The sequence below is a fragment of the Oryzias latipes genome, chromosome 14, assembly GCF_053564925.1.
Source record: "Oryzias latipes strain Hd-rR chromosome 14, Olatipes_Hd-rR_3.1".
Taxonomy (NCBI): domain Eukaryota; kingdom Metazoa; phylum Chordata; class Actinopteri; order Beloniformes; family Adrianichthyidae; genus Oryzias; species Oryzias latipes.
This window is the reverse complement of record NC_136250.1, coordinates 8,782,182-8,808,635: the sequence shown is the minus strand read 5'-3', so window position 1 is coordinate 8,808,635 and position 26,454 is coordinate 8,782,182. Positions and strand designations below refer to the sequence as shown.

The window sequence follows — 26,454 nt, the reverse complement described above, 5'->3', positions numbered from 1 at the left end:
GGTTTCTGCTTTTTCTGTCTGCTGATCATCTTTCATGCATTTCCTCCATGGTGTTTAGGTGCTCAGGGTTTGTGGCTTGGCTCTGTTCCATTTGCGGGCGACATTGCCCCCGTCCCTTTACTGAGTTCCCCAGATCTCGATTCTCTTTGTGACCCAGAGAATCCCATCTGCTCTGCTGGCCTTTCACTGCCTGCACTCCCTTCCTCTTCTCTTTCCAAACCTGGTTTGATCTCCTCCCTTCGTACTGTCACTCCTCCTTCCGCTCCACCTGCTCAGAGCCTCTCCGCTCAATCAGGTACATGAGGCAGAGTATCTTGCTGCTATCTGTTTCCTCTAAGTTTCCTTTCAAATTAAATTAAAAATAAATCCCTATTTGTTTACAGGGCCAGCATTCTCTCTTCCTCGGGTGGATGAAGAAACAACTGTAAGCCCCCAGAAAAACCATAAAGAGGAAAAAAGCAGAATATCTGACTATCCAGTTCTGGATTCGAAGATGGGCAAAGAAAAAAGCAAAGGAAAGATCAGGTGAGGTCCCTTAATGATATAGGAGCTGTGTGGGCAAAGGCAGACAGTAGAGCTAGTCTCTTATAAAGCCAGCAAGAAAACAGAACTGCTTTCATCTGAAGATTTACAAGAAACTAAAACAAGTTTAGATTTTATCTCATTGTTCTGGGAAAAATGTCTCCACAAACTGAGATGGGCTGCAGGCATGGCACAGGAAGATTGTTATTTCCAGACTTAGATACTAAAGATTTTTTGAGAAACCTCTCTGCTGGAAGAGACTTGGAGGAAGCCTTCTACTTGCATGCTTAAAGGCTGAGGCCTCACAGGAAGTCAGTGCACGTGTTTGATTGTAACATGCAAGCCGCAGAGTTTGGTTGAAGAGTTAGCTTTCAATACCATGAGTTGCTCTAGTTTTCCTGTGGATTTGTGGGTCTGTTCGAATATAGATTTGTAACAATTATTGTTAAATTTACAACAATTGACATTAGTGCTCTTTTTTGTGTTGTTTGTTGGTCAAATAGTTTGCACAGATGGGGTACTCTTAATAAAATCATGGAAAAAATAAGTAGTTCTATGGTAAATGTGCAAATAAACTGTCCTGCTGATGCACAGCAGGACAGTTTTAGTTGATACTCATACAAAAACATTTTTGTTTTGTATGACAGACCAGGCCTCAGACCAGTCACACACACACACACACACCCACACACACACACACACACACACACACACACACGCACGCACACACTGAAGGAGGAGGGTTTGGGGAAGAGAAGGAGGGAGGTAAGAATGTGTGCCCTGTCTAGGCTACCCCACTTTGGTGGGACACAGCCTGGGTATATAGATAGATAGATAGATCATACACTTTTTCATGCTTAGCCGTCATTGCATATAAGGAGGGAACATTTCTGTTAAGAGGTCTGATAAGATTTTAGATCAGTTTTATTACGTGACAGGGCAGTGTGTGTGAGGCCTTCTTCAACTTTCTTTTAGCATTTTTGACAAATTGTTCTCATTTTTTATTTTCTGATACTTTTTAAACATTATTTCCTTTAAAAAATAAATTCACAAGTACAAAGTAAATACAATCTTAAGCATGCAGATGTTAGCATCCCTGAACAAAAAGTAGTACACTTGAAGTTTATTTTCTAAACTATACTACAGTATAAGTTTAGCAAGTCTACTATAGTCCGTGTACATGTAGTGTAGGACGTATACTAACTGAATACTTCTTCAGGCTGAATTGGAACATTTTAAATTCACATAGTATATAAAAAGTTAACATTGAGTATACTGCCTCGAAGTCTATTTAAGTGTATTTGTAGTACACTGAAGTACATTACTTTCACTAAGGAAAATTCACTGTAAAAAGCTATAAAAATTCAAGCAAGTTTTATTCATGTGATGTGTTTAAATTATGAAGAATATGGAAATGCCGGCAAAAAACTTTCAAAAGTTCCCAATCTCTTCAGATATCTCAGTTTACAACATTTTAGTCATTATTGTTGTGACTTTATGAGTTTAGTTACTGTTTCTTGAAGTACATTTTTTGGTAAACAAACTTAATATCATGCTTAAAGCTTCAAAAGTCCTTAACAAATATTTTTAGTGCCAAATTAAAAAAACAAAACTTGTATATTCTTGATCTTTTAACAAAAGTTTCTGACATTTTTTGTATGTCATGGAATTTTAGCTCTTTTTTATCGTTTTAGTGGTCTGAATAAAGTAGACGATAGGGTGGGATGACAACATAAATCAGGGGGTGCTTGTTTTCTAACCCCACTCTGGTGTCTTCTGATTGGCTGGACACACCTGATCCAGGTAATCGGCCATGAGTAGGTTAATGATGTCTGGAAAATATGTGGCCACACTGACCCTTGAGGCCTAAAGTTGCCCACCCCTGACATGAATACTTCACATCCTGCTTGCAGTCTCACTAATCGAATTGGCCTTGAACTAACTAGCATTGTACTTTATCTTCTGTGTGCTATTTTCTTATCCTCAGCGCTTTTGTTATCTTTGTCTCATGTCGCATGTAAGTTATTATCAGCTCTGCGTTTTTGTTCTTTCTTTTTTTGTCTGTGGCCTGATGCAGTCCGTATTTGAAAGTCTCTGCTGTCCCTGCTCTTAACCTGACTGCTGATGTTTTATTTTCTAGTCCCTCCCGCTCAGAGCTGATTATAGCTCCGCCCCCTCCTTGGCCATTCTCCTCCACCTCTGAGCTGTCCTCCACCAGTGTCATAGCAGCATTTATCACCGCTAAGCAGCCTCATGCTGAGGGGAGAACCGATTTGAAAATGTCAGCTTCAAACCCCTTTAGGAGTGTCGTGGCAGAGCCTGAATTTGACGTTAATAAGTCGTTTAGCTGGGGTCAAAATTCAGGGGGCTTTTTTATGGAAGAGGATAACTCTAAGTACGATTCTATCAAAAGGTGTCCTCCTTGGTGAGTATTGTTTTTAATGGAGCCATACTTTAAAGTGATAATTAATACGTTTTCAAGGTTTTCAAGCTTTTTGCTTCTCATACAAACTTTTGAATAAGGATCATTGTTTGTCTGCTCTGCAGTCTTGAACAGAAAACTTGTGAAAAGAAAGATGGAGAAAAGCCTTCAGTGACAGAACAGGTAGCCGGGGCAACAATGGTGATGGTGGAGGACAAACAAGGGGAGGCAGATGTGCTAAAGAAACAAGTGGAAGAGGAAAAGAGGAAGCTGGTAGAAGAGGAGAAGAGGAGGCTTTTGCAGGAAGCAGAGGAGGACAAGAGGGAAAAAGAAAGAATGAAGCAAGAAGAAGAACGACTTATAAAGGAGAAGAGAGATAAAGAAAAGAAAGGACAGGACGAGGAAGAAAGAAGGCAACAAGAACGAGCAAGAGAGCTCCTGGAGGAAGAGAAAGAGAAGGAGAAACTCAAAATCGAAGAGGATAAAAAGCTTGAGAGAGAGAGATTCAGGAAGAAGATGATAGAGGAGGAGGAACAGATGATTGAGGAAAGGAGAGAGCAAAGGAGGAGAAGGGAGGAGGAGAAGATCAAACTGTTGGAGCAGGAAGAGAGGAGAAGGTTGGAGGAGATTCTTCTGCAAGAGGCGAAAGAAAGGGAGGAAGAACGACTAAAAGAGGAGACAGAGAGAGAAAAGAACAGGAAAGATGACGAGGAGAGGAAGTGTCTCCAAGAGGAAGAGGAAAGAAATAAGAGAAAACTGAAAGAAATGGAAAAAAGAGCAAAGAAAAAGGTTGAGAAGGAGAAACTCTTACAAGAAGAACGAGAGAAGATGATGGAGAGGAGAAAAAAAGAGGAACAAATGAAGACAGACGAAGAAAAGAGAATACAATTGCAAGAAGAGCAGATCAGACCAGAGGCCGACCTTAAGAAAACCGAGGAAGATGAGGAAAAAAGGAGGCAGGCAGAGGAAAAAGAGAAGGCCGAAGTGCAGATGTCTGTAAACGAAGAAAAGAAGGAGGAGGAGGAGAAGCAAAACCGAGAGGAGCAGGAGAGACAAGGTCAGCTCTGCAGGAAGGAGTTCAACAAGTCAGATGAGGACAAGATGACAACTGCAGCTTCTTTCCTTCTGAAACCCTCCCACTCACCTTCAGATGAAAAAACACAACTTTCTGCCTCACACTACCCCCTGCTGGCCAAAACCAGTATTACAACCGAGCAGCTGCCTGAACAAACCTCCAGTCAGTCAGAAGACAGACAGATGTCCAGTCCATCATCTATTAAATCCAGCTCCGCCTCAGACGAGCGGTGAGTTTCCTACAGAGGTCGGGTTTGCCTGTTGGTCTTTGTTCTCCTAGTGGTCTGGTTCCTTCTGTCTGTTATTCTTTTGTGTTAAGGCAGAAACTGTTGTTTCTGTAATGAAGAGATTGGTGGAATGTGCCAGATTTCATCACTACTCAATCAATGCGTTCGTTTGTTTTCCACACTAAGTCTTTATTTCTGTTTCTGCTAAGTAATCTGGGATTTTTTTCTTAAATGGTTTGTGACTTTTTGCTCACCTTTCCTATACAATTTGCATCTGACAAATATTCAGTACTTGTTAGTAAAGTTTTTTTTAAACTTTTGGAATCAATTAAAATAAAGAAAAAAAATCAAATACTTTCAGATCCATGTATTCCTAATTGAAGAGGTTTTGATTTTGATTTAAAAATAGATAAATTAAATTCAGGATGACTAGACAGTAATGTTTTAATGTCCCACTCCCTCCAATCATCTCTTGGTCTATTTTATAATCATTCCCAGTGGTCTTTTAATCATGATTATGCCATTTTAGCCAAACTAAAAAATCCTTTGTCATTTTCTAGGATATAGTGTCTGCAAAGCAGCAGTAGTTCAAAAGAAATTCAGAGTTGTGGGTGGGACTGTTGGCATGGAGCAACCCCAGCCTCCATTCCCATCACCCATGCCTGTCACGCATATATGTTCATATATTCTAGGGGCTAGTTTACAGCCCCACAACCCCAACAACATTACCCCTTTGAAAAAGATGTACTAAAATGCAAATATATTGGCATTTTAGTACAAAGAAACACCAAAAATTAGATTTTCCTCGGAGTGGGTCATTATAATTTCCAATTTTGATGTTTGATCCACTATTTCTATCTGTGTCAGGATAAATTCCAGTACTGGTGAGGAGGACGCTGTGTGTGAAATCACATTAAAATATGTTTACTGATGCATTTTATCTTTAATTTTCTAAAATTTCATAGGCTTTAAGCAAAAATAACCCCTCAAAAATCAAGTCCTCAGTCCTAAATATAAATACATTTAAACTTTCTGTCCTTATCTTGATTATCTTTTACCAGCTTCTATTGTAAAACCTATTTGTATAAATTATTATGGGTGGTCTTCTCTGATTTATTTTCTTTCAATCTCTACTTCTTTTGTCTTTTTTCTTCTCTTTCTCTTTCCTTTTTCCAGTCTGAGCCCGACTCCTCCCTCGCTCTTGAACATTGATAAACTTGAAATGAAAACAGGCTCTGCTGCTCAGATTAAACCAGTAACTGTGGAGGTTTTTAGCCCACTGACACCTCCACAAATGCTGTCTGAGGCAGAGATTCCTCTTTGGAAAATGCTAGAAGAGAGAAAAAATGAAACCATCTCTGCCAAGGAGAGTGCAAAACCTTTGTGCAGAGGGTAAGGATGGACATGGGGACATCTTCATGTCGGCTTCTCTGCTATAACCCAACCTCTGCGGTTTTGTTTTTTCGCACCGCTTATTGTCTGACTTTAAAAAGATTTTGCAGATGGGAAAATGAACTGTTCTCACTTTCTTTTAACTCTTTTGCAGTTTACAAGCTGAAGAGGACACCCGTGAAGAGGAGCATATTCAAAATGTGAAAGATTCAGAGACTGATCAGAAAGTCCCACAAGTATCTCAGCCTAGCTCACCATCACTTCCAGAGGAGCCCAGGGAGCCAGAAATGCCCACTCAACCATCTGGTGAGCAGCCAGCCCTGGTGCTGGAATCAGAGTCAGACCTACAGGAGGCAAAAGAGCTCCAGCCATCAAATAAGCCACAACATGAGGAAGTTCATGAGGACAAATCGGCAGAGAGTTTAGTGATCAGCGAGGAGCCGGTGTGCGAAGCAGAGAAGCAGCTGTGGGCAGCTGTGGAGGAGACCACAGCAGAGACAGGAGGACTGGAAAGCACTGAAAGCCCCATACAGGAACAGGAAAAGGAGGAGGGTATAATAGGGGGGTGAGTCAGTGACCGTTTGTATGTGACACTGCATAAAAAACCCACTCTGCATATGCACTGGCTAACATCTTTTCACAGTGCAGCAGCCTAATCAATGTCTAACCTCATATGACCTGCCCATTTGATCCGAGCTTTGCACTAAGATGTGTTTCTGTGTGATGCATCTGTGTGTGTTTCTGTGCTAGTGCCCAAACATGTGCACACACAGAGGAAGAAGTGTGTGTTGCAGAGCAGCAGGAGGTGTCATCTGCTGGTTTCATGTCAGCAATGGTGGGAGTGTTGTACAGGGGGTGAGTCTCTCTGCCTGCCTGTGTTTTCATTTATGTGAAGCAGAATGCAAAGCCAAAAGCTTTTGTGAAGGACTTTATTTTTTTTTTTTTACAATAAAAAAAAACCGTTTGGAGAGAAATAATCCCCAGTAACATACAGTATTTGTGAATGGCTGTAGCATGTAAAGCTCTGTTTTCAGTAACTGGTTTTGTCATTTGGTGCCTATGATTTTGGGTCTCTGATGGGTTTCCCTGAACAATTTCCTCTGGTCATGTAATTTCAAGACACCTCCTTTGTGGCAGAACAACTTGTGTTCTTACAGTTAGTTTCATGCTGTGTCATAATCATTTTAGTACTTGGGCTGGTAGTTTTATAGCCCAAATACTATAGAAAAGACCCAAACCATGGCATTACCTCCACCATGTTTCACAATCTGAGTTTGGTCTTCATTTTGGATTTGAGTGGTGTGTTTCTTCATATCAGCCCTGTTGTTTTTCATCAATTATTTTCCCAGCATCCTTTTTTTATGTCCACACTCCAGGGTTCATCAATGTATTTGGCCTTTTTGGCACCAGTTAATATTGAGAGGCCTTATTCTTGCTCTGCACAGAAATTGAATTCTTCCACTGTCCCGCTTTTCTGGATCTTTTGGGGAATCTTTTTGCAGATGGATAATATTTATTCGAGACCTCAGAGGCAAAGGAGGATCAGAAGAAAATTATGTTTTTTGGGGGTTTTAATGTGTTCTTGTGGCATTTTTAAAGGAGTATTTATATTAAGAAAACAAAGCTTAAAATTGGATTTCTGATTATTTCTTTATTCAAATCGTTTTAAATCAGGAACAGATAAAAAATGCAGTTTAAAAAAAAAAACTCTTTTTTGTGACGTAGAAAATACGCTGGGCAGACCGCAAGCTCTCTGATACGAGCTCTCAGCAACGGGGAGGGGAAGGGGGGCGGGGGGTTGCTCCTCTAAAATGGTCCCGCCAACAACTCAAAGATGATTTTCTACTAAAAGTCTGCCCCTCTGCCGAAATTACATCCTAAAAAATGGCAGGTGTTTTAATTTGAGCTAAAACCAGCATAATCCTAATTGGAATTCCACTAGAAATGCTTTAACAATAGATCAAAACTTGATCGGAATGGGTTTCCAAGCTATGTAAATCGTTCAATGGACAAACCCCAGTCTTCTTAGTGAACATACACCCACATCATGCTGACTAAAAGATATTAATCTAGTAACATTTTCACAATAACTGCTAGTCTCATGCCAACACTCATTAATCCCATTATGTGCTAATAGATTATTGATTTAAATATGTGGATATTTTTTCGTTCTCTGCTTTTACATTTCCCCCCATTTGCTCAGTTTAATGTTTGAGTAGAAAGTGATTATTTTTCCTATAAAGCCATAAAGTTAATTAGATAAAGAATGCATCTTTAATGAGGTGTCAATTACACATGTAGTTGCATAGTTAAATCGACAATCCAACTCTGCTTAAAGAAAATACTGCACATCTGAGCTGATCATAGAGAAGTTCCTTTTTATAAGCATAGTAAAAAAAACTAAGGTAAACATGTCTTTTGCCTATTTGAGCTCTGTTTGCTGCCAGGATGCATTTTATCTGCTTTCTTAATCATGCTGGAGGGAATTTTAGTGCCAGTATGTTTTGCACAGCTTATAAAATACAGAAATCTGGTTGATTACTAAAACAAAGTCTGTGGAGGAAGTGCTTAATTAAGCCTGCTGTCTGGCCTCCTGTCTCAGGGCTCAGCTGTGGTCGTTTTAGGGTCAGCCTTGTCTCACGGTTTTCCTGTCCCCGTGTTTGCCCCTTAGCTACGAGACAGTGGCCTCCTTACTGCACACAACTAAAGCAGATCAACTGCAGGCCTCACCAGAACAAGAACCCCTGCTCACAGATAATGAAGACCAGCCATGTTTGTATGAAGATGATGAGCCCGTGTGTGTCACAGATGTGGGCATGTCGCCACCCACAGTCCTCTCCGAAACAACAGAACAGATGCTTTCTGAAGAGGAGATATCCGAAACAGATTTGTCTCTGGAACCACAAGGAAAAGGCAAACAGACTTTTGTACAGAGTCTGCGACAGGCTGCCATTGAACAGGAACAAAACAGAGAGCAGGTAGAGGACAATACAGATGAAGGAAAAACAGGGATAAAAGGAGGCAACAAGAAAGAGAGCAAGGTGGAGGAAAGAAATAAGGAAGAAACATTTAGGATAGAAAATGAGGAAGAAAAGGTAAACTTTTTAAAAAAGGACACAAATGTAAAAGAAAAAGAGAGTCTAAAGACAGAAGAGGAGGAGGAAAGAAAATATAAAGAAATACTAATGAGGGAGGGAACTGAAAGAAAATATAAAGAAATACTAAATAAGGAAGAAAAGAAAAGTCAGGAAAAAGAAAGACTGGAAAAGGAAAATGAAGAGAGGAATGAAAAAGAGGGATTTGAAAGGGAGGAACGAGAGAGAATAGAAAAAGAAAGACTTGAAAGGGAGGAAGATGAGAGGAACGAAATGGAAAGATTAGATAGGGAGGAAGAGGGGAAAAAAGAACAAGAACGACTGGAAAGGGAGGAAGAGGAGAGGACTGAAAGACAAAGACTAGAAAGAGAAGAGCAAGAAAGACTAAAAAGGGAAGTGGAAGACAGGGAAGAAAAAGAAAGACTGGAAAGGGAGGAAGAGGAAAGGAAGGAAAGAGAAATATTTGAAAGGGAAGAACAAAAAAGACTGGAAAGGGAAGAGGAGGAGAGGAAAGAAAAAGAACGACTGGTAAGGGAGGAGGATGAGAGGAACGAAAGGGAAAGACTAGAAAGGGAGGAAGAGGGGAGGAAGGAAAGAGAACAACTGGAAAGGGAAGTGGAGGAGAGTAAGGAAAGAGAGAGACTGGGAAAGAAAGAACAAGAAAGACTAAATAGGGAGGAGGAGGAGGAGAGAAAAGAAGAACCCAGATTTCAAAGGGAAGAGGAGCAAAGGAAAGAACAAGAAAGACTGGAAAGGGAAGAAGAGGAGAGGAAGGAAAGAGTGAGTTCCAAAAGGGAGGAAGAGGAGAGGAAGGAAAGAGAACAACTGGAAAGGGAAGTAGAGGAAAGGAAAGAACAAGAACAACTGAAAAGGGAGGAAGACGAGAGGAAGGAAAGACAAAGACTGGAAAGGGAAGAGGAGGAGAGGAAAGAACAAGAAAAACTTCAAAGGGAAGAGGGGGATAGGAAAGAAAGAGAGAGACTGGAAAGGGAGGAAAAGGAGAGGAAGGAAAGAGAGAGACTGGAAAGGGAGGAAGAGGAGATGACGGAAAGACAAAGACTAGAAAGGGAGGAAGAGGGGAGGAAGGAAAGAGAACAACTTGAAAGTGAAGTGGAGGAAAGGAAAGAACAAGAAGGACTGGAAAGGGAGGAAGAGGAGAGGAAGGAAAGAGTGAGACCGGAAAGGGAGGAAGAGGAGAGGAAGGAAAGACAAAGACTGGAAAAGGAAGAACAAGAAAGACTAAATAGGGAGGATGAGGATGAGAGGAAAGAACAAGAACGACTTCAAAGGGAAGAGGAGCAAAAGAAAGAACAAGAAAGACTAGAAAGGGAGGAAAAGGAGAGTAGGGAAAGAGAGAGACTGGAAAGGGAGGAAGAGGAGAGGAAGGAAAGAGTGAGACTGGAAAGGGAGGAAGAGGAGAAGAAGGAAAGAGTGAGACTGGAAAGGGAGGAAGAGGAGAGGAAGGAAAGAGAGAGACTGGAAAGGGAGGAAGAGGAGAGGAAGGAAAGACAAAGACTGGAAAGGGAAGAACAAGAAAGAGTGAAAAGGGAAGAGGAGGAGAGGAAAGAACAAGAAAAACTTCAAAGGGAAGTGGAGGAAAGAAAAGAACAAGAAAAACTTCAAAGGGAAGTGGAGGAAAGAAAAGAACAAGAAAAACTTCAAAGGGAAGAGGAGGAGCGGAAAGAACAAGAACAACTGGAAAGGGAGGAAGAGGAGAGGAAGGAAAGACAAAAACTGGAAAGGGAGGAACAAGAAAGACTAAATAGGGAAGAGGAGAGAAAAGAACAAGAACAACTTCAAAGGGAAGAGGAGCAAAGGAAAGAACAAGAAAGACTGGAAAGGGAGGAAGAGGAGAGTAGGGAAAGAGAGAGACTGGAAAGGGAGGAAGAGGAGAGGAAGGAAAGACTGAGACTGGAAAGGGAGGAAGAGGAGAGGAAGGAAAGACAAAAACTGGAAAGGGAGGAAGAGGAGAGGAAGGAAAGACAAAGACTGGAAAGGGAAGAACAAGAAAGACTGGAAAGGGAGGAAGAGGAGAAGAAGGAAAGAGTGAGACTGGAAAGGGAGGAAGAGGAGAGGAAGGAAAGAGAGAGACTGGAAAGGGAGGAAGAGGAGAGGAAGGAAAGAGAGAGACTGGAAATGGAGGAAGAGGAGAGGAAGGAAAGAGAGAGACTGGAAATGGAGGAAGAGGAGAGGAAGGAAAGAGAGAGACTGGAAAGGGAGGAAGAGGAGAGGAAGGAAAGAGAGAGACTGGAAAGGGAAGAGGAGGAGAGGAAAGAACAAGAAAAACTTCAAAGGGAAGTGGAGGAAAGAAAAGAACAAGAAAAACTTCAAAGGGAAGAGGAGGAGAGGAAAGAACAAGAACAACTGGAAAGGGAGGAAGAGGAGAGGAAGGAAAGACAAAGACTGGAAAAGGAAGAAGAAGAAAGACTAAATAGGGAGGAGGAGGAGGAGAGGAAAGAACAAGAACGACTTCAAAGGGAAGAGGAGCAAAGGAAAGAACAAGAAAGACTGGAAAGGGAGGAAGAGGAGAGTAGGGAAAGAGAGAGACTGGAAAGGGAGGAAGAGGAGAGGAAGGAAAGACAAAAACTGGAAAGGGAGGAAGAGGAGAGGAATGAAAGACAAAGACTGGAAAGGGAGGAAGAGGAGAGGAAGGAAAGAGAGAGACTGGAAAGGGAGGAAGAGGAGAGGAAGGAAAGAGTGAGACTGGAAAGGGAGGAAGAGGAGAGGAAGGAAAGACAAAAACTGGAAAGGGAGGAAGAGGAGAGGAAGGAAAGACAAAGACTGGAAAGGGAGGAAGAGGAGAGGAAGGAAAGACAAAGACTGGAAAGGGAGGAAGAGGAGAGGAAGGAAAGACAAAGACTGGAAAGGGAAGAACAAGAAAGACTGGAAAGGGAGGAAGAGGAGAGGAAGGAAAGACAAAGACTGGAAAGGGAAGAACAAGAAAGACTGGAAAGGGAGGAAGAGGAGAGGAAGGAAAGACAAAGACTGGAAAGGGAAGAGGAGGAGAGGAAAGAACAAGAAAAACTTCAAAGGGAAGTGGAGGAAAGAAAAGAACAAGAAAAACTTCAAAGGGAAGAGGAGGAGAGGAAAGAACAAGAACAACTGGAAAGGGAGGAAGAGGAGAGGAAGGAAAGACAAAGACTGGAAAAGGAAGAAGAAGAAAGACTAAATAGGGAGGAGGAGGAGGAGAGGAAAGAACAAGAACGACTTCAAAGGGAAGAGGAGCAAAGGAAAGAACAAGAAAGACTGGAAAGGGAGGAAGAGGAGAGGAAGGAAAGAGTGAGACTGGAAAGGGAGGAAGAGGAGAGGAAGGAAAGACAAAAACTGGAAAGGGAGGAAGAGGAGAGGAAGGAAAGACAAAGACTGGAAAGGGAGGAAGAGGAGAGGAAGGAAAGACAAAGACTGGAAAGGGAGGAAGAGGAGAGGAAGGAAAGACAAAGACTGGAAAGGGAAGAACAAGAAAGACTGGAAAGGGAGGAAGAGGAGAGGAAGGAAAGACAAAGACTGGAAAGGGAAGAACAAGAAAGACTGGAAAGGGAGGAAGAGGAGAGGAAGGAAAGACAAAGACTGGAAAGGGAGGAAGAGGAGAGGAAGGAAAGACAAAAACTGGAAAGGGAGGAAGAGGAGAGGAAGGAAAGACAAAGACTGGAAAGGGAGGAAGAGGAGAGGAAGGAAAGACAAAAACTGGAAAGGGAGGAAGAGGAGAGGAAGGAAAGACAAAGACTGGAAAGGGAAGAACAAGAAAGACTGGAAAGGGAGGAAGAGGAGAGGAAGGACAGAGAGAGACTGGAAAGGGAAGAGGTGGAGAGACTGGAACAAGAAAGACTAGAAAGAGAAGAGGAGAGAAAGGAACAAGAACAATTGGAAAAGAAAGAAGAGGAGAGGAGAGAAAGAGAAAGGCTGGAAAAGGAGGATGAGGAGAGGAATGAAGAAGAAAGACTCGAAAGGGAAGAGAAAGAAAAAGACCGACTGGAAAGGGAGGAAAAGCAGAAGGGGGAGGAAATGACAAATCTTGAAAGGGAGGAGGAAAGGAAAGAAAAAGAAAGACTTGAAAGAGTAGAGAGGGAGAAAAACGTAAAAGATAGGCTGGAAAGGGAAAAGGAGGAGAAAAAGGAACAAGAAAGACTTAAAACAGAGGATTATGAGCAGAACACAGTAAAAAGAAATAAAAGAGAAGAGGAGAGGAATGTTGAAAAAGGTAAACTAGAAGGGGAAAAGGAGGAGAAGAAAGAAAGGTATCAGCCAGGTGATCAGGTATCTGCTCACCTGGGGAAAATGGAAAACAATGTGGAAAAAATTCAACCTGAAGAAAAGGAAAATAAAAAGGAGGAAAAACAGAGGAAGAGGATGGTGCTGGAACCTGAAATGAACCAAGAAGAAAGGAGGAAGTCTCTTTCCAATGTCCCACCTCTCCTGAGTGAACTAAAAGGAGCTCAGTGCTTACAAATTGATGATATGACTTGTGATGAAATGATGCAGAGCAGCAATGGACCGCACAAATCTGAACCCCAACCATTGAGTACAGTAACACCCGATCTTGGAGTAGCTGGACCTGGGCCCAGAACTCAGAAACCAGTGGAAAAAACGAATCTGAAACCAGACCAAAGAGTGGGATCCAGTCTTAAAGATGGCAGCATCCCTGTGTGGCTGAGAGAAGAAGAGGAGGAGGAAGTAGAATATGAAAGAGGACAGGAGGATCTGGGCTCCATCTGGCTGGATGAATTGTATATGGATGTGGGAGCAGGGTGAGTAAAGAATGTGTGTGTGGGGGGGGGGGGGGGGGGGGGCAATAGAAACAGGGAAAGAGGTGAGTAACCTGGCCACACAAGAGAAATAGAGGTCTCCTTTTTCTTCCTGTGAATCAGTGAGCATGCCTGTGAGCTTTTTGTCCCCACAGTCACTTTGGCATTGGTGTGCGAAGCCTAGCCTCTGCAGAGTTGTGTGTCTGCATGGAAGCCCAAAGAACAGCATTGCTGTATTGTATTCTCTTTGAGCTTATTTAGAACCCATCGAACTGTAACAGTACTACAAAATCAGTGATGCATAATCAACAATTATGAACCTTACTTACAGTTTTTCTCAGTCGCTTTAGTACAATTCTCAGATCAGAATTGAAGTTTGCAAATACGTGTGTGCATTTCTCAAAACAATTTGTACAAACAGCAAAACACTATGGATTTTTTGCAAAAGCCTGTAACTTGCTCAAAATCTTTAGTGCATCTCTCAAAACTAAGTCTTCATGTCATTGAACATGTCAGTGCCATCAGAATGTCAAGTCCTTGTGTCATTGTCTACGAACAAGACAGTCAAATTACTTAGTCATGTTGTCAATATAACTGTGTACTTTAAAGGGAGGTTCTGATGTAAACTATGGCTAAAGTTTGGATGACAATTATTGTAAAATGTAAGTTTCACCTTTTTTGTTTGATTCCAAGAGACTGGACAAGATTCACATTTAATCTTTTATTGTTCATATTGTAATTTGTTGACAGACCATGTCATACCAACATAGAAAAAACCCACTGCAAACAGTAACACAAAGGGAAAAAAATATAGGACAATATTCTGTACAACAGTACAGGCAGTGCAGTAGGAATTGGTGTGGTATTCCTACACCTCTTGTCGTTCCTGTATGTTAGGCCGCAAATTCTCATCCACATCACAGCGAATATCCTCTCTTGCAATGCAGCGAAATATGTTTGTCACATTATGACAACTTGGTCAACCATTTTGCCGTTAATGACTTATACGATGAACTAATGACTAAGTGTTTTGAGGAGTAAGACTATTGCACAGTGAACTATATAATACATTTTGATCAACATGACATAAACAATTGATAATGTAGCAAAGAGCAGAGAATTGTACATAATCATTTGCATGGATGTACCAAAGCAATTGCAACTTGTTCAAAGAAATGAGAAACTGCTTATATGATGTGCACAAGTGACATCATGATGTGAAGATTGAACAAATAGTTTTGGGAATTTCATTCTGATCTGAGAATTGTACTAAAGCGACTGAGAAAAACTGTTAATACTCACACAGATGAAAACTGTGTTTTTGGTGCTTTTAACATGTTCTTGTAGGGTGTTTTTTCATGATGGTGGACAAATAATAGGAAAATTAGCTCATAATTGCATTTCTGAGAATTTATTTATTCAAATTGTGGTCATTTAGGAGCAGATGAAAACATGCAGTTTGAAAAAGAGCTAATTTGTGATGTAGAAAATAGGCTAGGCCAACATCATTGGTCGGAGCCGGAACTCCTCCCCCATAACCCAAGGTTCACCCATATCGCTCTAAAAAGACTTTACTTTAAGTGGCGACCCTGACAGTTATGGTTTTTCCCATTGTTAGCTTTAATAAAAGATTTTTTTTTAATTTCTGATCAATTTTCTTTTAAAATTATTTTTTTTAAATGTGCTGTATTTAATTGGCACAGGATAAAGCAACATCAAGGTTGTGTCTGAATTCCTTCACATTGTTCACTATATAGTGCGTTCACCATTCACCAAATAAATCAAGTGCCCTTGAAACTCCCCAGAAGTCTCTGTGAAAGGCCAGTGTGCATCGATGCTCACTAGATTGGCGAATATAGACCACAATGCATTGTATTTATTATCGGAGAGGGTATTTAAGCTTCCAATGCCTACTCATAAATATATAAGTGATCTTTAGTAACTGATCATTACGAATGATTTTTTTTTTGTTAGGAATTGTGTTAATGGGGAACAGGACTGCACTGGACACATCTTGCATTTTTCTTCATTACCACCAAAGTCTACATGGGTTTGGCAGAAGCAATTGCTCATTTATCATTGTGGCTCAGAGCATGAATGGATTGGGTTTGGTCCAATTCAAACAGTTCAGGAGCTCCTTAAAAACTTGTGTTGTTATTATACATAGCAAGACCTTTGGTCCGCTAACATTTAATGGGACGTGGGGGAAAATCTTTTCCGTCCAGCTTTGAAGTAAAAATGTGGTTATCTACCCTTGAAACTCTCAAGTTTCTTCCAAGAAATCCCTGAACTCTGCCAAGCTGGAATGGAGCATGACCTGGAAACAGGCTGGATCTATAGCTGATCGCTTTTGCCTGAAGCTTGAAAGTCTGTACATTCAGCCATGAATTCTTCTTTTCTGTCTTCAGCCCAAGCAGCCAGTCTCCAGCTGGAGCCCAACGGCTGTCTTCAGCCCCCTGCAGTGAACAAACTGTCAAGCAAACCTCTGATGCCAGTCAGCCAAACTCGCCTCAACTTCCTGTAATCAATCAGGCAAATGATTCACATCCTACACATCTGCTTGTGTCTCATAAGGAAGAACTGTCAACAACAACCAAAAGACACAACGATGATGTTAAAATCATCACACATTCACAGGAAGCTCTTGAAATTCACCCAAACAAAGACATAAACACATTGGACAACGATCATCCACAGATGGTCAATTTTCACTGTAGTCTCTCCAAAGAACAGCAGCTTAGAGAAGAAGAACGATTCCTTCTGTTGAAAATTCACCAAATGTCAAGCGACACATCCCCTCACTCTATCCCTCGGAGTTTGAAAAGACTGATTCCAACTCCTGGTGATATAGACTATGATGATACAGAGCCTACAAGCCAATCAAACATCCCCACCTGTCATGTTTATCAGAGTCAGCAATCTATTGCTGCTTGCTTTGATCTTCTGCAGGAAATATCCTTAAATGAGACAGAAGAGCCTCTGGAAGAGAAGGAAGTGTAAGTCAGCAGTGGCAGTAAAGCCGTGCTGCTCTGTGAGATGACACATTTGCATGGCTGACATTGTGGCTGATTGTTAAGAAATATTTGTGCTTGTGCTAAATATTTAAAAGAAATATTTGTGCTTTACAAAGGCAGTCTAAAACCTATGTTTGTTTACCAACTAGCAAACTTTACTGAAGTGACAAAACTTTTGGTTTCTTCACACTCTGTTCTTATCTGGACCAGAGTTGTTTTCTTAGTTGGTCTCCTTTGTTAGCACAGATGTGAACACTCATTTGACCTCTGATGCAGGTCACACTAGTAAATGCAAAGGTCTCTATTTGTTTCAAGTGAACCTTGTTGTGGTTCACTTAAGCTACGGACACACTGGACATGTGACAGGCGTTCAAGAACAATCCAAATGCTGGTTCTTGAACATGCTTTAAGCCCGTTGTGTTCACAGTGGCAAAGCAGGGAAGGGTTTATTCTTCTTTTACTGTTTACTAGTGCATGTCAGCAACCTACAGTTGGAAGAAGCTTGGTCTGAAATGTTGAAGCCGTCCAAATCTCGTGAATCTTGCTCCAGGCTTTTTCTTTCAAAGCTCTATTCTGATATCTAAAATACTTAGTATCATATAATTTCAATTTAATTTCCCCTCCATGCCCAACTTTAAAACCTGATTGGTTGAAGTTCAACCTGGTTTAACTTGCAGCGTTTTTTCAGTGGCTGCATGTTTTGTACGTAGAGCTTGAAAACGGTCTTAGAAACTTGCATAGCGATGTGTGAACACGAGAGTTTTGTTGTGTGTTTACGTGTACTTTTCATTGAAAGTTGTCACTTGAACGTAAGTTACCGAGGACAGTTTGGACGTAGCTTTACTGTGTGAATGCAGATGAGCTATCCAGTGCATGCAAAAGACAAAGGGAAGTAACTGGAAGAAATTTCTAAATGAAAAAAAAACAGACGAAAAAAAAGGATGAACATATCTAAGTAGACTAATCAAATCTAGCAGAATGTACTCATTTATGTTTTTTTATTCTTCAGACAGTCGTTTTGGGCATTTGCGCCCCAAATAAGCAGCTGCTGAAACAGTGCAAGTTTTTCTAGGTAGATGGTCCACTCTAAAAGATGTGATTTACTAGCAAACCAAACAAAGGTGTGAAAAACTAACCAGATCAAGTTCACTGCAGTCTCCTGAACAAGGCCTGAAGTCACTTTGCAGAATGTAGGATGTAGAGGCAAAAGACATGAACAAAAGGAATCAAAGATATGCAGTGGAATAGATCTGATCTGTCATCCAAAGATGGGGGTTTGTGTTGTCTGAAAAGTAAAGCCAAAGAAAGTTCACAGGGATGCTCGATCATTTTAAGCAGCATAAGTTATGCTTCTCAACCTATTTTGAAGAAACGAAGACACATAAATATACGACAGCCATTGCTGGATCCTGCATGTTTTGTCTCATAACCTCTAACATCAAATCATTGTTGACCTCTGCCTGCTCAGCCTGTTCCTTCATGTGCTACGCTTGCTCTCGTTTGCAACAAAATAGCAGTTTCTTCTTCCAAACACTGTCTTCTGTCCTTCATCTAAGCTTTTTCTGCTCTCTCAATAGGGCAAAACACCAACCATCCGATCTTCCTGATGGTGGAGGGATGAGGCAGCCTGTAAACACCATCATCACGTCCTATTGTGAGATCAATACTTCTCGGCTTCCTACATTAGAAGAGGAGGAACCTTCAGATGTCAAAACTTCTGATCCTGTGAAGGTGACCGAGGAGGAGACTACTGATACAGCTGAGGTTAAGAAGAAGAAAAGTTACGCTCACACAGACCCTGTCACGAAAGAAAATAACACTTTTCTCCTCCATCTGTGCCAGGACTTGGTAACCTCGAGTCAGTCGCTGCTGCAGTGGTGTCAGAGTGTCACCAGTGGGTACCAGGGGGTAAAGGTCACAAATTTCAGCACATCCTGGAGAAATGGGCTGGCCTTCTGTGCCATCCTGCACCACTTCCATCCGGACAAAATGTTTGTCATCTCACTGTTATCTTTATCTTCAATACTGCACATGCATTTTGTTTTCAACATGATTGTTCTGTTTTTTTTGTGTGTTGTTTGTTTTTTATCAGAGATTTTGACCAGCTGGACTCTCATGACATCAAACTCAACAATAAGAAGGTGAGGACCAGATGTTAAGGGATGAATGCGTTTAGCTCTTTTTAACAAAGTTTGCAATTTTTTTATAAATAAGGATCTATTTATAAATAAAATCTATTTTTTATTTATTTTACAACTTTGTTTCTTTTCTCTTTTTTTAGGTGAACAAGTTTAGCCAATCAAAACCGCTTTTTGTTTGGGTTAATTATTTCTGAAAAATATTCCTAACAGTTAAAAAAAATCAAATTGTCACTTAAAGCTGAGTTGCATGTAGATTTGTTAAACTCCAAAAGGCAAGAATACAACGAATAAATGACAAAACCTATTATGAATGCAACAAAAGAAAAGGAATAAAAAAGTATTTTTTAACAAGTTTCAAATCTAAATAAAGATACTTGAGGGGTTACATAAATATAAAAGTCCATGACTTAGAGGACATTCATTGGACAGTTCCAGACTAACTGCAGTGTTTCTCATTTGTCATTATCTCATTAGGCTTTTGATGGTTTTGAAGCACTGGGTATATCTCGTCTGATGGAGCCGTCAGACATGGTCCTCCTGTCCGTCCCCGACAGGCTTATAGTTATGACATACCTCAGCCAGATCCGGTCCCACTTCACCAACCAGGAGCTGAGTGTCCTGCAGATAGAACAAAACAGCAGCGAGTCCAGTTATGGTCTGGCCCTCTCTGGTATGGCGCCCACCAAAGTCGATGCTGCAGCTTTCTGCATGGCCAGACTGACTGAAGGTGTGAGCCTGGAGCAAGGGGGAAGCAGCAGCCTCGTTGTCCCACCACCAAGAAGCAAGCGTGTGGCTAAAGGCATGACCCAATCTTTAAGCTTATTGATTGTATGTTTTCTACATATTTAATGGAGGCAAATAAACCAACTTGGACTCACATTTTTACCTTTAGTGGAGGAGTCAATAACTCCAGTTCCACCCCCGAGGTCGATCACCAGAGTGGCAAAAGGTGCACAGGCTCAGGTAACTGCTTTCCCCAATTTCAAAAGCATCTACGACGTGTTCAACCACAAAAACATAGTTTTTAAGCTCATACAGTATAACATTATACTGTTGTTAGTTACTGACATTAAATACTTGTCACCTTCAGGATGGAGATGCAAAGAGCAATTCTTCAGAAAACACTAACAGAGGTTAGTTTCAGAGTAATGAGTCCAGCAGAAATGTAAGAATTATGTACCATATACTGTCTAATTATGTACTTGTCCTTTCGTAATTTCAGATTTGCAGAGGTCAGCTGAGACTCTTCCTCATAAACAGGAAGAAGAGACTATGGTCAGTTCTGCATTTCATTTTTTTGCCCTTTTTTATTATTTCTTTCACTGGTGAAGCTATGTCTCTGAATGAAACTGAGGAAAAAACTAAATCACATCTTGGTCACAACAATTTCATGTCTGGTAATTTTCCAACTTTTTGGGCTTTCTCTAATCTTTGACCCTCTTTTCCTTTTTTTTTTCTTCCCCTCCCCTCACTTTTTTTTTTAACTCCCACACTGCTTTGCTTCGCCTGTCACCATCACGTCGTGGCTCCCATCCATTGCCTGGTTCTTGTTGTCACACATGGTTGTCCTTGTTTGCATCCATGTGTGTGGCTTGTGGTCAGTGTCTGCAGGACACCAGCCAGTATGTGCTGAGCGAGCTCACAGCTTTGGAGGCGGAGCAAAAGCACATTGACAGCAGAGCAGCTGTGGTGGAGAGGCGACTGCGGAATCTTATGGAGACAGGTGAGTCACAGCCAGTTTCGGCCAATGTGGACTAAGCCATGCAGAAACTGATTAAAGACACACTCCAATCACCTTTTGATCTTTTGCAAATTGCTCCCAGTGGTTTTTTAATTATCATTATGGTGTTTTTACCCAAAAGAAAAAAGAACCTGAATAGTTTTTTAGGGTACAGTTATAGATATAGTAGTATATTAGAAATCTGTCTCTAAGTTGTGGACGGGAACATTGGCACGGTGTTAGCCTGCCCCTCCTTCCCACTATCCCTTTGTTTACAATCTCGCTTGCTCGCTTACAGCCCCTCACAACCACAACAAAAAATTACGTTTTAAAAGAAAATGGTGAGCAATATTGGAGCTATCCAGCAGTACAGTTTTGATCCAGATGCCAGCTCGGACAAGTGAAACAGAGACGTACATGGATCTAGTCGTCTACAAGTGGATGCATCAGAATGGAGCAGAGCAGGGAGCTTGTGGCCTGCTAATTGTAGATTTTACTTCACATCTACAAGCTTTTTCAAACGACATTTTTTGTGTGCTCCTGATTCACAATGATTTGGAAAAAGAAATACTCCGACATATAAATTTAAACTTTGTTTTCTATGTCCATCATGAAAAAAGAACGTGTTAAAAAATACCAAAAAACACGATTTTGGGGTCTTTAAATCTCCAAAAGAAACAGATATTTATAAAGTTAACAGACAAAAAAAAAACAGCTGAATGAAAAAAAAAGAATTTTACTTTATTCATGAGACTATCCTTTAACTAATTTGCAGTGTAGAATCATCCACACATTCTAAGGAACTCATAAGCTGTCCTTTCTTCAGTAAAAACGTGGAAAGGATTTCTTTAAACGAGGCTGAAATGTGGTGAAAACCTAAAAGGTTTTCAAATCAGCCTAAAAAGCTGGGATAATATGAACAAATGTGTGTATCTGACCCTTTTAACCGTGAAGAAGTATCTACATGATTTGTGTTTAAAAAAATTCTGTTGTCAAGCCTGTTATTTTATGTTTACAAAGGAAGTGACCGTGATGAAGAGGAAAGGCTGATCCAGGAGTGGTTCACTTTGGTGAACAAGAAGAACGCTTTGATACGCAGACAGGATAACCTGGAGCTATTGTTTGTATTTGAAAAAAATACATTAATTGTTCTTTTTTCATTCATAGATCCAATGTATTAGTTGATATTCTACTCATTGCAGGCAAGAAGAGCATGATTTGGAAAGGAGATTTGAGCTTCTGAATAGAGAGCTGCGGGTCATGATGGCCATTGAAGGTGAGTAGCAAGTTCATGTTTGGTCATAGATGGTGTCCACTTATAGTATTTCTTACTGTGCAGAGATTAAAATATGCACCTGAGTTCATTGACATAAAACTTTCATTTTTATGAATAATTAGGAAAAAAGTTTGATATGGAATACCCTAATTAAAACCCATAGCCACGCAACACCTTTACATAGCTATTTTTGTTGTTAGGTGATTCTTTTCAATAAATTACAAACAATGTGTATAATATTTCAGAGATGTCACCAAACTGCAGTGCAAATAATTAAAATAGAAACTATATATTTCATTTTGAATAGAAATGTCTGCTAAAAAAGTGTTAATTTTTGTGACCATGACACATCCTTTAACAGCTCTTTTTGTGGACCCCTTGTCATCATTTGCTTCTGTTTGACCCTCTGAGTTTCCCATCCGTTCCTCTGCATCTGAAGTTGCAATGGCAAAGAGGGTCCAGCTCATCCTCAAAACAAAACTAACAGCAGTCTGTACTGTTCCGGAAAAAAAAAAATATTTAACACAAATTTCAACATAACAAACCAGTCACTTCTATATCCTATAACAATTAGAACCAAAGCTCTAAACATGAAATGAATTGGAGAGGCTTGACTTTAGGCTTGTTTTTGACAAGCTGTGGGGAGTTTGCATGTTTCTTTGTGCATGTGTGGGTTTTCTTCAGGAACTCCAGCTTCCTCCCACTGAGCAACAACATGCTACATACATACATACATACATACATACATACATTACCCTTAGTGTGAATGTGTGTGAGGCCCCTGCAACAGACAGGTGACCTGTTCAGGGTGTAGCCCGCCTTCACCCAACAGTAGATGAGTTGGCTCCAACAAACTCATGACCCCAACAAGGATTTAGCAGGTTCTTAAGATAGGATAGATCCAAGTGGTCCGCACCAATGTCAACAGTATTGGCATCAACCACACAATTTTCTTGAGTGTGATTACTCTGAGATCTCTGTTGTTGTTTTTTAAGTATAATATGAAGTTTCTGTTTTGCAGACTGGCAGAAGTCACCCAACCAGCAGCAGAGAGAACAGCTTCTCCTCCAGGAGCTGGTGTCACTCGTCAACCAACGAGACGAGATCATCAGAGACATCGATGCAAAGGAAAGAGGGTGAGTTCGTGCTCAGAAAACCAAAGATATGTTACACTGTTGTTTGTATGTTACACAGCTAAGTGATTTAATTTAACTACCTCTTTTGAAAGGGAATAACTGCTGTGTTACAGACATGATTTTAGAAAGCTCACACTGATTTTCATGTGTGCTTGCAGAGCCCTGGAGGAGGATGCGCGCTTGGAGCGAGGTCTAGAAATGAGGAGGAGAAAGTACAGCAACAAAGAAAAATGTGTGTTACAATGACAAGGTCAGGTTTTTAGGGTGTCATAGAAATAGCTGAAAAATACTTTTTGTAAATGTGGAAAATGATCGCTTATTTTTCAGATAGCTACATTTTCAGAGTGCCTTTTATTTCCCAAAGAAAAGAAAAGCTGCAATTTGTTCTTGAAAAGTTATATTATTTTAAGTTTTTCTCAGTGTAATAGTATTTTGACTCTGATGATCCATTTTTATTTATTAAAAAAAGATTTTGTCACATTTATTGCACAATTTTGTGTGCAATTAATGTGTTTTGTTTGTGTGTATTGTTATGACATAATTCAGTATTCAAACACTGGTTTGGGATTTTTTTCTTGTTTCAGGAATGGTATTGATTAGTCTCGTCTACATGAAATTAAACTCAGCCAAAAAATGCCTTATTTAGAAACAGTTTGCAGAGACTTTTGCTCATCCCAAATTAACTGATTACTTTAAGGTCATTTTATTCCAAAAACTGTTCAAACTGGACCCAAAAAAATGAACTAATATTATAAAGTTCATAATGAATAATATAATTGAATCCATTGTGACTCAAACCCAGAGTATGTGCAGCCAAAATACAATTTTCCAAATTCAGGATGACCCTGAACATCCTTTTATTTTATTGTAAAAATAGTCCAAAAATGGACTGATTGATGCTGGACTGGGATTTTCCTTCAAGCTTTGTTTCAGTTAAGTTACTTGAACCAAACTACTGCCTGTCAGAACGTCATGTTCACATCTACTGAGTTAAGAGAAATGAAAGTGTTCCTTTGTTTCTGTGTTTTAACTGACTGCATGTTTTTGAATGTGTGAAAACAAATAAATTAATTTGATTGCTTATTTATTTCAATTGTAAAAAGAGTTTTTTTTTCCAACAATAACCATTACCACTCATTGGTAATAGAAACTGTATTAACATTTGCTGCAATATTTTACATGGAGTCCCTTTCTGTGATGAGCTGACTAGAAGTCAATTATAGATCATCACTTCAGATTTGGAAGGTAAGACGTATAGAGTGGTAAAACTAATTAGATAATAAATTCGCACATTGTTTACTGGAAGTGGAAAAAACTCGAAAAATGTTTTCAAAGTGTCAAAATAAAAGTTTTCAAATTCTCAAAAAATATTGGTTGTTGGTCCAGACAGGCTGGTCTGAGTATTTCAGAAACTGCTGATCTACTGGGAATCTCAACCACAACCATCTCTAGAGCTTTCAGAGAATGGTCAGGGGAGAATGGCCAGACAGGTTCCAGCTGATAGAAAGACAGCAGTAACTCAGATGACCACTGGTTACAACCAATGTCTGCAGAAGAGCATCTCTGAATGCACAACACATCCAACCTTGAGGCAGATGGGCTACAGCAGCTGAAGACCCCACCAGGTGCCACTCCTTTCAGCCAAGAACAGGAAAGCAAGGCTGCAAGTCACAGGATCAACAAAACTAGACAATAGAAGATTGGAAAAAACGTTGCCTGGTCTGATGAGTCTCCATTTCTGCTGTGACATTGGGATGATTGAGTCAAAATTTGGCATCTACAACATGAAAGCATGGATCCATCCTGCCTTGTATCAATGGTTCAGGCTGCTGGTGGTGTAATGATGTAGGGGATATTTTCTTGAGTCACTTTGAGCCCCTTAGTACCAGTTGTGCATGGTTACAATACCACAGCCTACCTGAGCATTGTTGCTGACCATGTCCATCCCTTTATGACCACAGTGTAACCATCTTCTGATGGCTACTTCCATCATCTCTGACTGGTTTCTTGAACATAACAATGAGTTTACTGGCCTCAAATTTCCTCCTGGTGCAGCAGCGCAGAAAGTGTTGGGTGAGTGTGTTGAGCTGTCTTCTGTTGGCCTGTCTTTATGTTGGCAGCTTGTATGTGTGGTGTGACAGTTTACCAAGGTACCAAACACCCCATCAGAACTGTGAGAAATGTTGGACAGACTGCTGTGGTAACTGTGTTTTTTTTGTTGTGTACATTTGTGTTAAGAGATCATCAGAGCAGGATTAAACGCCGCTGCAGCAGCGTGCTGCTGGTCTTCGGGGTGTCACCTGATGTCATAAAGACATGGATGCACGTAAATGACGTCAGAGTGAGTACACAGGACCTGTTGCAGATCCTTGTTTATTTCTTTAGCTAACTTTTTAATAAAAATGTATTATAGAAAACCAGAGATATAACTCAGAGTCATGTTCAGACTAATGTTTAGTGAATTATTTTAACATGTTCCATATTTACTTCCCAAAATTAGTTCTCTAGAATAAATGTGCTCTAAATAAAAGCCAGAATGAATGTTTTTTTTTATTACTGAGACCTTCTGTATTCTGACGTAAAACGTATTTGATTTTTGACAAAACAACATTATTATTATTTCAATTACATGAAAACTGAAAGCCATAGGTCAAATAAATTATCAAAAAGCTGAATAGAATTTCTCCACAATCCATCCATCCAGTTTCTTTACCCCCTGCATCCCTTTCAGGGTCGTGGGGTCGGAAAATATAAAATTATACATTTATATTATACACAATAAAAATTTTCCTGCTCTTCTAGGTTAACCTGTTTGTGTGAGAGTTTATGGTAATGCGTTGGGAAGTTTTTGTCCCTGCTGCACTATTCCCAATACTCTTGACTGTGGTGAGGCCAGCCACATCTAAAGCTCAATAAAGTCTATTTACATCCCATCTTTATGTTTAATTAAACACTTCATTTGAAAAGCTAAGTTTAAGGGGGATTGGTATGTTAGTGAGTTTATGATCAGCTGAGCTCACATATGCAGCTTTTGTCTTATTCGTTTACAATTTAGAAATGCAAATATTTTTAAAGGATGTTGAATAATTTTTCTGACCTTAAGAATCCTGTTGGTTTAAAACTTTTCTGACTGAAGTAAGACCACTACTTGCATAAAGCCTTGTATTTGTGTCCCTGGGGAAAATTTAAACACCACACAGAATTCTTTCCACATCCTCATCGTAATGTCTTTATTATTATTGTTGCTTTTTTTCCTCTCCTTGCTTTCAACATCTGACTTTTATTCTGCACATCAGGTTTTTTTTTATCTTGGGCCCCTGTTTCACTCAGCTGCAGAAAATCCTGATGGCTTCTGCGGAGAAGTGAAGTCTGCACTTGGTGTGTCTCCACTTTAAATGTTACATTTGGAAAAGATTGGTGAGTTGTACATGTGTGCTTCTGCTGAAGCGATTGTAATCATAAAGTGCTCTCCTTTTCCAGATGTTGAGTCGTGGCTGGTGTGTGTAGAGGATGCAGTGTGGCTCAGGAACCAGGTGGGGGCACCACTGACGGAGGAGCTGGAGTTCAGAGAAGCCATGCTGCCCATGCTGCTGCCCTGCTCTGGAGCCACAGGTGCTGTCTTCACTGCTCCACTGTTCTTTTGTGTTGGTACGGAAAGAACTAAACATTTTTTCACTTCATTTTAAACTCGTC

The 26,454-nt window shown here is 40.4% G+C and overlaps 2 protein-coding genes across 21 annotated transcripts in view; both read left to right on the top strand.

The window, feature by feature from the left end:
* LOC101157556 (uncharacterized) overlaps positions 1–19,493 on the top strand; it is a 29,113-nt gene extending 9,620 nt beyond the window's left edge. For 7 of the 20 annotated variants that reach the window (XM_023962889.2, XM_078930677.1, XM_023962888.2 and 4 more), the window contains 13 exons: positions 59–295; positions 384–525; positions 2,663–2,947; positions 3,070–4,248; positions 5,422–5,637; positions 5,792–6,202; positions 6,388–6,492; positions 8,309–13,477; positions 15,883–16,470; positions 18,066–18,252; positions 18,331–18,479; positions 18,581–18,629; positions 19,104–19,493. In XM_023962889.2, the coding sequence (XP_023818657.2) occupies positions 59–295; positions 384–525; positions 2,663–2,947; positions 3,070–4,248; positions 5,422–5,637; positions 5,792–6,202; positions 6,388–6,492; positions 8,309–13,477; positions 15,883–16,470; positions 18,066–18,252; positions 18,331–18,479; positions 18,581–18,629; positions 19,104–19,478 (9,092 nt within the window). In that variant the 3' untranslated portion in view covers positions 19,479–19,493. The remainder of the gene's footprint in view (positions 1–58; positions 296–383; positions 526–2,662; positions 2,948–3,069; positions 4,249–5,421; positions 5,638–5,791; positions 6,203–6,387; positions 6,493–8,308; positions 13,478–15,882; positions 16,471–18,065; positions 18,253–18,330; positions 18,480–18,580; positions 18,630–19,103) is intronic. The other 13 variants (XM_023962891.2, XM_078930678.1, XM_023962890.2 and 10 more) reach the window with 9 other exon arrangements.
* A 34-nt stretch (positions 19,494–19,527) lies between these two features.
* On the top strand, positions 19,528–23,848 carry LOC144983668 (EH domain-binding protein 1-like protein 1). The gene is made up of 8 exons (XM_078930681.1): positions 19,528–19,592; positions 19,720–19,762; positions 19,852–19,904; positions 20,232–20,352; positions 21,370–21,469; positions 21,552–21,625; positions 22,647–22,761; positions 22,920–23,848. Exons 3-8 carry the CDS (start codon positions 19,902–19,904, stop codon positions 23,005–23,007), a joined length of 501 nt encoding a protein of 166 aa, XP_078786807.1. The 5' UTR covers positions 19,528–19,592; positions 19,720–19,762; positions 19,852–19,901; the 3' UTR covers positions 23,008–23,848.
* Positions 23,849–26,454: the final 2,606 nt, after the last annotated feature.

What these genes read in the sequence shown, in the direction of transcription:
- LOC144983668 (XM_078930681.1), top strand. An exon ending in GCGGAATCTTATGGAGACAG is followed by an intron (nt 20,353 to 21,369) that starts GTGAGTCACAGC and finishes ATGTTTACAAAG; the next exon opens with GAAGTGACCGTGATGAAGAG. An exon ending in GGTCATGATGGCCATTGAAG is followed by an intron (nt 21,626 to 22,646) that starts GTGAGTAGCAAG and finishes TCTGTTTTGCAG; the next exon opens with ACTGGCAGAAGTCACCCAAC.